Raw genomic sequence first — 12,057 nt, 5'->3', positions numbered from 1 at the left:
TCTTTTTGTGCTTGGTAGGCCTACCTCTCACCTACATACATCTCTAGCCTGACAATCCTTGATGCATGAACATAATTTCAAGACATAACCTCCATTTCTCAGGTCCTTCCTTCCTCATTCCAACCAATCTAGTGCTATGAGTTTTTTTGTCATAATAGTGACTAATTACTTCTACTTTTGTTGGAAGCAGTCTGTTTACTCATCGCTTGTTCACCTTTAATAACAGGTTATGAGGTTCTGTGAGCTATACTAGTGACTGCCTATGAGAATGCTCACCACTACAGCACTGACATGAACGCTAGGGAGTAGCCACCAGCTTCTGACTGGATGGAGGCTGCTCTGTGAGACAGAGCCCATACCAAGATTGTTAATGAGGCCCGGAATCTGAGACTAGACAGGTCATGAGCCAGGAGAAAACCTACTATTATTATTCTGTTTAATGAACACAGCGATAAAATTCTTAATGATATATTGCTATAGCCACAGATAGTGCATCTTCAACCCTCATCCTGGAAGCTTCCTCTTATAGTGGATGGTAATTAATAAAGAGCCTCACAGCTGGACAATGTGGAGTGTGAGAGACTTTGGATTACTCTGTCCTAAAATGAATGTCTTTATGACACTCTTCTCAAGTCTCAGAGATCTAAGTGAGGAAGTGGCAGACACATTCTAAGAGCAGTGTTAGTGTACTGTAAGGAACAGCTTTTTCCAGACACAACAGGGCAGATGCACATATGATCTCACAGAGATTAGGAAAGCATAGACAAGACCTATAAATGCTCTCACAAGACAAAGCCTAGCACAAAGGATGGGAAGTGGGCACAAAGTCTCAGCCCTGGCCAAGAATCTTTTAAAAACAACGGCTTCTAGGAGAGGGAAAATAATTTTCTCCAATGGGTGGACACTTGAGTGTATCAATCACACTACAGGGCAGGTCCCATGCTAATGACGAGTTGGCAACACAAATCAGACTCAACAGTTTTAGTGGCTTTTTCCTTTTGTTTTTAAGAAAGAGAAAGAATATGAAGTAGAGAGGGTTGGAGAGCAGGTCTGGGAAGATTTGGGGGCAAAAGAAAAGAAAATAGTAACAATACACTACATGAAATTCTCAAAAATACATTTTTAAGTTACAATATTTAAATCTATCTCCTGCTTTTCTTTCTCCAAGATTTCTGAGTACTTTTTTCCTTATTATTTTTCCAATTCTTTGAACATAATTCTTAATGCTGAAATTTATTTTCATATACAATAGTGTAAAAGTTATTTAATTCCCCCAATTTGCTATTTCTAAAGATTAATTTTCCACATAATCTCTTTCCTGTCAGATTAGGTTCTCATATTCATGAGAAAAGCTGTTTTTCTGGATATTATTTTACTAACCTGTTTATTCTTGGGCCAGCATTATTTGCTTATTTATACCTTTATAAAATGTTTCACATTACTTTTAATTTTTTGAAGCAAGCAATCCTGCATCATTAATCTTATTCATCAGATTTTGAAGTATATTTTTGTATGTCTTCACAAGAAAGTCTCATTTTGGTTTTATTTGGTTTTCACCTAGTATGGTACTAAAAGCTTCCTTTTTTTGCTCATGCTTTTACGTTAAATCTTATTAGGATTTGGATTATTCGGCACAAAATTATAAAGCAAGTAAGATTGGTATTTTATAATATTTATTGCTCCTCCAAGAGCTTTATATGTTCTCTTTAACTATTTAAAAATGACTTCATGTATTTTGACAAGCCCAGTCACTGTTACAGTCCCTATCCACTCAGGTCTTGCTGCACGTGTGAACAGAGCTCGGAGCAGAGTTACAATGGCTTGCAGCGTTGTACCTGCACGGCTTCAGGCTGGTCCTCATCCCTTCTTTTACAGAACTTTTTATACATGCCACTTGTTTATCAGGCAAGTTTTTCTTAACAAGCTTGTAAAGAACTCTCATTTTTGAGGACTTGTCTTTTTGAAATGGTTATAACTTCTACAATAGTATTAAACACACTGCTAGATTTTATCATATATTTTAAACAGAAATATTTTTATACTCTACTTATACAAAAACTATGGCTACTTATGAAAATTAAAAAGGCGGAAAGAAACTGTTCTTGTTTGAAGCACTGAGTCAGAGTAGTGTACTGGTATATTTCAAATGCCTTTAGCTGCCTCTTTTTTGCTATGGTATATTGTTAACACACTGGTACATTCTACCAAGTAGAACGAAGGGTGCTGGTTTATTAGATAGCCTTTGGTGGGCAAGGGCACATCACAGAATGAACCCCCAGCTCTCTTGAATGTTCTGTTTAATAAATGTTTCCCAGTGAGATGCTTCTGGGGTGGAGGTAGGATAATGCTGTTGCAACACCTGTAATTTAGTCACAGACTAAGGCGGTCCTGTTTCCTGCTGGAAGTCTTGCATCATTTGCTGTCACGTAGAAGAGCAGAGCTCAGCTCGGGCAGTGAACCGGCAGTGAATGGGCAGTGAACGAGTGTCCCATAGGCTCTGTGAGAGCTCTGCTGAGTGAAAGCCATGACCTTTCCCGATTTCACACGACAGTCCTGCTAACCTTGCACTTCCTGCCTTGCTCTAAATAGGGTGACTCTGCCACAGAAACACCACCACGCAATTCCAAAATTCAAACATTTGCAGTTATGCTGGGTTCCAAGAACTCTGAAATATAAAATATACAGACTAATAACTTGCCTTATTTACTTCCGCAATTTCTCGTCTTTCTTCACTAGCAAACCGAGGTGGCCCAGCCCGGTCGTCATTCTTTGAGCCCTCTTCATCCACATAGGGAATCAGTTGCTGGAGGTGACAGGGAGAAGTATAAAGTGCTTGCCAAATATCTGAATTAAACTACTACAGAGTCTGCATCTGCTTAGAACCCATTTTTTTTTTTTTTACATCTTTTTAAATGCTTTAAAAATAGATTCTGTTCAGGCAAAGGCCTGAAACTACAGCTTTAAAAGCGTATCATTTCAGTGTATTCTATGAACCAGATTTCACCTTAAACATATACACAAACAATTAAAGAAAGAGGCCAGGGGTCATGGATCTGAGAGGAAGCAAGGTAGGGGGGTTGGGGTGGGGGGGGTAATAGGAAGGAATGGGAGGAAGAAAAGGGGAGGATGATGGAATTATATTTTAACTTCAACAATTAAAATAAGTTAAAAGGATTAACCACCAAAAGACCTTAATTTCCCAATAAAATTTACTGTATGAAAACAACAATAATAACGAAACTCATCCTCCCTCAAAAATCTACTGGCTGTCACATATTCAGTAATCCTCTATGCATCTGGTCTGCAAATACGCAATTGCTAGATGCTGGCTGGAAAATGGAGAGACTAATGTCAAGTAAGACGTAACTCCTGTTCTGATAGACTCAGTCTACTCAGAGTAAGTCAGCCTTTCCTTTACTCTAGAAGGAACGACTTCCAAGGACACGTGTGATGATGCAAATGTCACTCACGATTTCAGGGGCTGCATAACTTATTTGTTTTAATCTCTTTTAGTAGTGAAAAAAAACATATACGATAAAGATTTTATAGAGCAATGACACCTCGAACATAAATATACTTAAGTATGTATGGCCTATGATGGCGCCTCCTAGAGGAAACTCCTTGTAAATGTGGCCGACATTAGGAATTTTTCTACCATCATATATTGTCATAAAGAAACAGTGACTATATGGTCCACCTAGCAAATGGCTTTGTATTCTTGACACACATATAACTGACCCAGATGGACAGGCACCCCTTCGTCTGTCCTCCCCTACTACAGAGCGCTCTGAAGACAGCCTCCAGCCTTGCACCAACTCCTCTGCCTCCTATGTAGCTCCAAGCTCTCCATGTATCTTTCCTCCTTTATCAGCTGTATGTGTTCTGGTCTCTTGCAGAAGACATGTCTCAACCCTTCTTCATCTCCCCTCCCAGTCACTGCTTCCCTCACTAACAATATGTATTCCCTCCAAGACTGATCTCCAACTGCCGGCCTCGGCTCATCACTCCCTGTTTCGTTTTAAATCAACTGCTGATTGTTAGCTGTTACCATTTAGATGAAATTCTACTCAAATACAACTTGTGTCAGCAATGGTTAAAAAGTTGCCAATAAGAAGCATTTCTTCTAAGAAGAGTAAAATAAATCACTGTCATTAAAATCACAAAAAAAATTCATAAGCCAGCACAAAAATATCACAAAAAACAAATCTGGAATACAAATGCTACAAAAATCATTAATGAAAAAATATACACCTATATCTCTTCCCCGAAGTAAAACCCGTAATATTAAAAGCGAGTAATATTGCTAAGGAGATGTGCTGACCATACTTCAGCGCTGACATGCATGCTCCTACCATAGAAACAAACTCACCTCAACAGGAATGGGGTCCATCCCGCCGCAGTTCTCATTACATTTGTCATAGACCAGTCGTAGCTTTCTGAAGAGAATAGAAAGTTGCCGAAGATGGTCCTGGAGCTTTCCTAACCGGTCTTGGTAAGTTCCAGTATGGTAAGTGACACCATTTGGCAGCTAGGCAGGCAAAAGAAAGCAACAAAAATACTGAAGTTTTAACAATAATCCACATCAATTTATTAGCAACTTAGCTCAATGTTTCACTGCAATAAAAGAGCCTTAGAAAAGGTTTTGTACAAAGACTGACTGGTCACAGCTGAAATGCCTCAGTCCATTAATGTCAGTAAATATAGTATCTTAGTGCTGAACTTGCCCAGGAACTATATCTATTTATATATAAACACACACACAATTATATATATTATATATATGTACCTAAAAGCTTAGCGTTTTGTGTTGCATAAATAGAACAATATGTTCTTGTATTTCCAAAAGTATTTTCAAAATATCTTAACTGTGCCAATAGAGAGTAAGATGTACAAAGTACAAACTAAAACATAAACCATGAAAGTTCATTGAAAAAAATAATTAACAGAAGATAGGGGTACAAATCAACAGACACTAGAATAATATTAATAAATCAGTACAAATAACTACTATGATCATATCTATTCCGAGTCATCAAACTTTCTTAATTCAAAAATCAGCCAGGCCTGGTAGCGTATGTCTATAAACTCTCTCAGGAGGATCACATGTTCAGGGCCAGCCTGCTACATAAAGTGAATTCAAGGCCTGCTTGAGGAAATTTGAGGTCATGTTTCAAAACAACAAGTGAAAGGCAGGCAGGTAATACAACTCTGGTAAAGCATTTGCCGCACATACACGAGGCCCCAGGTACAATTGCCAGAGGCATAACTACTGAAGCTAATTAATTAATAACATAATTTTCCCAAAGAAGCCAGAAGTATTCATTGAAATAATTGCAAAGTCACATACAAATGGAATTTGAATAGGCTTGAATGATTTCTTTCTCATTCCCATGGTCCCTTTCGTAAGTATTACAGCTTCTCAGTTCAGGACACAGAGCTTTTGAAATTTGTGAATTATTTCTAGTTTTAGGGACCCTTGGCACTGATATACTTTATAGTGCCTCGATGAAGTGTGATAAAATACCAAAGGCTCTTTTGTTCACAGCATTTTGAAATAAGATGGTACCGGAAGGGTTCATGCTTCTATACAGATGTTAACAGGCACTGACAATAGAGGAGCCGACCCTGCCGTCCTGTCTGAATGAGAAGGGGTGGATGATTAAGTTTCACCAGGCTTCAGCATCAGGCATCAGGACTTCTTACTGGGCTTGCCACTTTGCCCATATGCTCTACCTAGAAGAACTGAACTCCTCTTTGTAGCATATTTAGCACAAGAGGTTTGGTGTACAGTCTGAATAATTCTAATGAGCATTTCACCCCTAGGTCTACGCTTATGTGTTCACAAGAAGTCTACGTCAGGTACAAAAAGATTGATGAGTCTTATTATGAAGAAAAGCAATCTTGTTGAAATGCAACGAATTACGCACCTGAAATCTGCCCACGTAGTAAGTTTGGATATTGGTTTTTCTACAACATCAGCTTACCACTCACCTTGCGTGTGTCAAGCATTGCTCTGGTCGCAAGAGTGGCAGCACCATGAGTGATGAGGCTTCCACACTCTCCAGAACTTATGGTAATAGCACCTACCATCCCTCCTGCATGCCCTGGTGCAACTACTCTGCAGGAAAGCTCATCAATAACCATCTCTCTCATGAATATGGATGAAACCTCATAAATATATCACATCCCCAGATACTAAAAAGGTATTCAACTAAATTCATCATCTATTCTTATAGTAAAATTCCCCCAGATATGAAAAACATATTTACGTTATAATACCAACATCATGATTGATAGGCAGATATTGAAGGAATTCTCACTAAGGTCGGAGACAGAAAAGACATATACTAAGACCACTGTTACTGTTGATGCAGTCTGTTGCAGAGGAGCTGGCCAGGGTGACCATAGAGGAAAGGCTGAAACCCTAAAAATGAAGTAATATAGTGATCACTGTTTACAAATGACATCATTAAAAAGCCACAATAATAAAAGACTCTCATAAGAAGGTAAGTATAAAATTTAGAAAGTTTTAATAGCTTTGCTTTCAAAAGAAAATGGAAAAGCAAGAACCTATTACAATGACAATAAAACATCTAGAATAAACTTAGAAAAGATAAAAATAAAAATTTAAAACATAAAACAAGAAAAGGACATTCCACGTTCTTGGTCACTATGACAGTGTAAGGTTTTCTAGGCTGAAGAACCAATAACATCACTAACAGGTTTTCTTGTTTTTCTGATCTAAGATGTATGTGGAAAAGTAAACAAAGAACGCTTATTCTGAAATGGAAATATAAACACATCAGAGAAACTTGGAGAATATTTGAGAATATGGCATCAGAGCATCAAAGACAGCAGCTATGGGGGAAAGAAGCAACAGTCCCGGGCAGATACATCTGTTAAGAAGCTGTAACCGGACCAGCAGAGGGGTGAGGTGAGCTCTCCTTCTTCTCTTTTTCTCTTTATTCCTCTCTCATACAACACATTTACATGATCTCACAAGTCACAATAAGCCTAAGCACAGACCTTCATATCAATCCTGAACAAGGCAGTCCAGTGGGAGGAAAAAGGTCCCACGAGGAGGAAAAAGTGTCAGAGACATCCCAAGCCCACTTTTAGGGGACTTACAAACATCCCAAGCTCAACAACCACAACATGTATGCAGAGGACCTAGCACAGACCCGTGGTTGCTGCTTTATTCTCTGTGACACCCCCCCACGCCGTGAGCCTGCTCAGTTAAGTTAGCTACTTCTAAAACCTCCTTTGTGTGAGACATTATCATTTCTTCCAGCATAAGAGTGAGAACTTTAAAGCAGCATTAAGACTTTGACTACAGTACTTCCTTGCAGTGGAATACTGCAAAGGGAGAGAGAGAGAGAGAGAGAGAGAGAGAGAGAGAGAGAGAGAGAGAAAGGGAGAGAGGGAGGGAAGGAAAGAGAGAAAGGGTGTACTTTCTATACTCATAGGAATAAATTCCCAAGTCTATCAAACAAGAAAGACAAAGTACAAAGTAGTGTCCACAATATGCTGTTATCTGTGCAAAAAGGAGGGCTGAGACAAAATATAGCCAGATGTGATTAAATATGCAAAGGGAATTCGAAAGAGAACTACAAACAGCAGCTAGAGTCATTAACAACCATTGCTTACAGAGAGGGATTAGGTCCTAGCAGACAGGGAATAGGAAGGAAAATGCTCATTGCAGTTTGTTGTTATTTCTAAATTATGAATATATTATGTAGTCAAAATATGAAACAAAAGATTAAAAGGATAACCAACAGAGTCAAAGCAATGCCATTTTCCACGGGGAATCTTAATCTGGTATTCAGGGATATCTGGAGAGATACTTCTTAACACCTTGAACACTTTTCTTTCAAAATGTTTGCTAATTTTTTTTTTCCTTTGGAGAAGTCTACAGTTTCCGGAATCTTGAGCAGCTAAAGGACAGTAATACACAAAGAATCGCTTTTCACAAAGAAATGCTTAGGAGTAACTGTACCAGTGTGTAACTATGCATTTTCATGGGCTAATGATTTGAAATCTGGGTATTTTAAACATCACGGGTAGGGAATCCCTCCCGCTGGGAGCTGGGTTAAGATCCTCACCGGCCCAGAGGATGCCGGAAACTGTAGTATGATGTCCTGTTCCTGGGGTTTGCTCCTGTGTGTACATACAAGGTTAATAAAAAACGAAGCAGAACCATGTTAACAGTTCGCTGTAACGGAACTGCTGTACAAGCAAAAGCTAAGAGCAAGCTGCACTCTGCCTTAAATATCCACTTAGATATCCATATGAACCACACATAATGGAAATTGGATAAGCAGCCTATGGTTAAATGAACACTCATGTTGTTCAGAGTTAAGATCATCTGTTTCTATCGTTGCTTCTGACCATTTGGAACTAAAAGGGCACTCTGCCATTGCCTTTTAGGACCACTGTAATGTCCCACAGAGCTGGAGATGAGTTTGGGCACAAGCTGAAAGGTAGACAGGTAACTTGCAGCCCTTACAAACCAGTCAGAAAAACAGATCTACCTGAAGCCTGTTTATGGGGCAGGGCTTTCAGAAAGTCTCTTTCTTGCAGGTGATGGAGTTGAATTCTATCTCTGCTACTAATAGAGATGGCTCAACAACAACCAACAACGTAAGCGATGTAACAACAGGTTATTAGAGTCATCTATAATGGTGAGTGATCCATTTATTCTCTCTTTGATCCTCAGTTTCCTAAACTGCAAAATAGGAATAAAAAAATACTTCTTGAAATTGTTCATACAATTATGTACCTGCCCAAGAAGAGTAATTGGCAGGAGATTAGTGATGTGTGACCATACCTGCTTCTACACACGCTAATCCAGATGCTGGCACAGGGCAGGCTAAATATAAGAAACATAGGGCCCGCTGAATTCAGAGACATCACACAACCCATACTCCAGTCATTTTGTGATGAATCTATTCACTTGAAACTCCCAAAGAATTTCAAACTTCTCCTTTGAGTCCACTTAGCATGGTATTATCTTTGTATAACATTTCACAAAGTCACTGACAGAGTACTAAGAGATTCCCACAGAACAGAATCACTTTTATAAAAACCAGAGATGAAAATTTCAACTATCTTTTCTTCAAGCAAACAAACAAAAGCCATAAAATACTCTTTAGGGCACCCACAGAAGTAAAAATTGTTAACAGTCTCAAGACATGGCATCAGTGATACTATGCTAAGTAGCTTTGGAGCAGTCAGTTTACCTCTCTGAGCCTCCTGAGTAGAACAAAGATGCTTTCTGCATCTCGGAGTGTTAGGATAGGCAAGCACTAAGAATGACGAACAAACTGCACCGGAACAATCTGAAGCCAAAAGATGAACTTAGACCCGAACTGACTCCCATAAGCATCCCTTCAGAATTTAGCCAGCTTATAAAAAGATTCAAAGAGCAAAACATCCACGGGAAACTTCCACTGCTTTTTCAATTTTAAGTTTGATACCAGAAGCAAGAACTGTGAACAAATCACAAGTGGGATGCCCTCAAAATTATAAACCCTCTGCTCCTCGAAGGACTTCTTGAAGAAAAGGAAGTGCTGGCAAAGTAAAGAGAAACAACAGTAACAAATGATGATAAAGAGGGAAAAAGGAACCCTCAGAGACTGCTTTCTGATGGAGATTCAAATAAATCACACATTAAAAAAATACACACATTTCACTATTCAGTAATTCCACTCTGAAATCAACTGAAAGACATTCCTGTACAAAATCTCATTAAAAAAAAATTTTTTTTTTTTTTGGTCATGATTTGTAAGGGCAGCACTACTTATAAGAGGTCCAAAGTAGAAAAACCCCAATCACGGCCCAACAGATGAACAAAGGAAAAGGCGCCATGTACTCACTCAACAAAATAGTAAGAGAAAAAGATAGCATATGGATATGCTGAACCTAGACCAACAAAGATCACACGAGATTCTTATCACATACAACTACAAAACACAAACTAACAGTAGCTCCATGGGGTTGGAGGGAAACGTGTCACAGGAGTGTAAGGAAAATTTCTTGGATAATGTGTTTTCACGATTGTGACTATGATGAGGTCACAGTACATTCCTAAATATGTCAAAACTTAACAGCTTAATGGGGTAAACTATTGTCTGATTTCTTCAGCTTCTGGGCATCTCCTCCAGAAGGAATTTTGCTCTAAAAAATTTTAAAGTAATTTTGAAATGCACGTATGGTGTGATCCATTTGAACTTTGAAAAACACGATGTTTACAAAACTTGGTCCAATCTAGAATAAGTGACTTCAATGCCACAAACAGCCCAAGATCTTTAGGATGGGCACCTACGGACTGGGACTGGTGGTAAAGGGGCTCGCACCTGATGACTCCCTGGGGTAGGGGGACAGATACATGCTTGTAACACTTCTGGGGGTAATGAGCATAGCCAGTACAGGGGTCGTCTGGGTTGTGGGAGAGAAGCAAGGTGGGGTACAGTTCTGGGGAAAACAGGGGTGACCATGTCTGGAATGGCTCATGTCTGGAGGCAGACTCATGCTGGGGACATTGGGTATAACGGGGTGTCCACCTGAGGTATCCCTGAGCAAGGGATAGATGCATGCTGGGGACTTTGGGTGTAAGGGGGTGTGTCCATGCCTGAGGGTTTTCCAGGGCGTGAGACAGACACACGCTGGCAACCAAGGGTGTAAAGCAGGATGGCCAGCCTGAGGTCTTCCAGGTCTGGGGTAAGGAGGTGGGAGCTCCACACCAGCAGTCTCTCAGGGCAAGAGCAGACACATGCTGAGGACCTGGGGTGGAGAGGCGACACGGCCACCCTGAGGTCGCCCGCGGAGGCCGGCTTTCACCAGCTCTGTCACCCCAGGCGCCCACCTGCATGTTCCTGAGCAGCTGGAAGATCTCCATGGTGCGGTACACGATGTCCTGCACGGTCTCCTGCCCGATGCGGCACAGCGTGGCCGTGTTGACCTCGCGCGCGGCCTGCTGCGCCTGCGGGCCGCCGAAGGGCCCGGACGCCATGCCCGTGGGCGCCAGCGGAGGGGTGGACATAGCAACCCCGGCGGCTCGGGTGCGCCGCGAACCCACCCTGCCGATTTCAAACAAGCAGCGCCACTTCCGCCCGCCGTGACGCAAACGCTGTACCGGAAGACCCAGGGGCCTGGCGCCACGCGGAGCCTGAAGCGATTGGGCTACGCTCTTGGGAAAGGCAAGACGGACAGGAAAGGAACCAATAAGAAGTAGAGTTCTGTTCAGAGGGCGGTACCAGTGATAGATGGGGTGGGCTTTCCCAGAGTCTGTGTGTAGTCGGCCCTAAATTGTGTCTAGGTGGTTCTCTGCTTGTGTTGTGTTCTTGCAGATCACTCTTTCTCAAAACAAACCCGTGAAGCATGTCTAACTACTGTCTTTTTATAGATAAGATGCAGGCTCAGAGGGCTTGAATTAGTTGTTGCACTAGCAATCTCCTGTTCAAAGGCAGAAAACATTATTTCTGTTCTTGTATGCTTCAGGGTAACAAGAAACCCACTGCGGGGCAGTGGTGGCGCACGCCTTTAATCCCAGCACTTGGGAGGCAGAGGCAGGTGTATTTCTGAGTTCGAGGCCAGCCTGGTCTATAGAGTGAGTTTCAGGACAGCCAGGGCTATGCAGAGAAACTCTGTCTTTAAAAATCTAAATAAATAAATAACTACCCACTGCCGGGATTGCTTTTGTTCCCTGCTTGAGTATTTTCGAAGTTACTCTAAGTAACACACCTGTAGACATGTGCTACTTTCCGACTGTGAAACCACAGTAAGTAATAATCCCTCATAAGGAGGACCCCAAGGTAAGTCAGAAATTGCAGAATATCCAACCGCAGATACTTCTTTGCAGTTCCTACACGTGTCTACAAAAATATTAATATGTAAATTAGACACCGTAAGAGATTAATGGTCGTGTAAGTATAGCAATATATTACAGTTATTTCAAACTTGGCAATTATTTCTAGAATTTTTAACTTAACGGGCCATAGTTGACTTATGCTACATAAAGTCAATGTAAAATGTCAAACGTCAAGTAAACGAGGGTTG

General features: G+C 40.8%; 1 protein-coding gene across 1 annotated transcript in view; it reads right to left on the bottom strand.

Annotated features, from left to right (window-relative positions):
• Positions 1-11,100, bottom strand: part of Med30 (mediator complex subunit 30) — an 18,419-nt gene extending 7,319 nt beyond the window's left edge. The window contains exons 1-3 of the mRNA XM_028767206.1: positions 10,865-11,100; positions 4,370-4,528; positions 2,699-2,803 (exon numbers count right to left, since the gene is read on the bottom strand). Coding sequence (XP_028623039.1) covers positions 2,699-2,803; positions 4,370-4,528; positions 10,865-11,041 — 441 coding nt within the window. The 5' untranslated portion in view covers positions 11,042-11,100. The remainder of the gene's footprint in view (positions 1-2,698; positions 2,804-4,369; positions 4,529-10,864) is intronic.
• Between the last annotated feature and the right edge of the window lie 957 nt (positions 11,101-12,057).

The sequence above is a fragment of the Grammomys surdaster genome, unplaced genomic scaffold (assembly GCF_004785775.1).
Source record: "Grammomys surdaster isolate TR1022 unplaced genomic scaffold, NIH_TR_1.0 63, whole genome shotgun sequence".
Classification (NCBI taxonomy): Eukaryota; Metazoa; Chordata; class Mammalia; order Rodentia; family Muridae; genus Grammomys; species Grammomys surdaster.
This window is presented reverse-complemented; position numbering and strand designations above follow the sequence as displayed.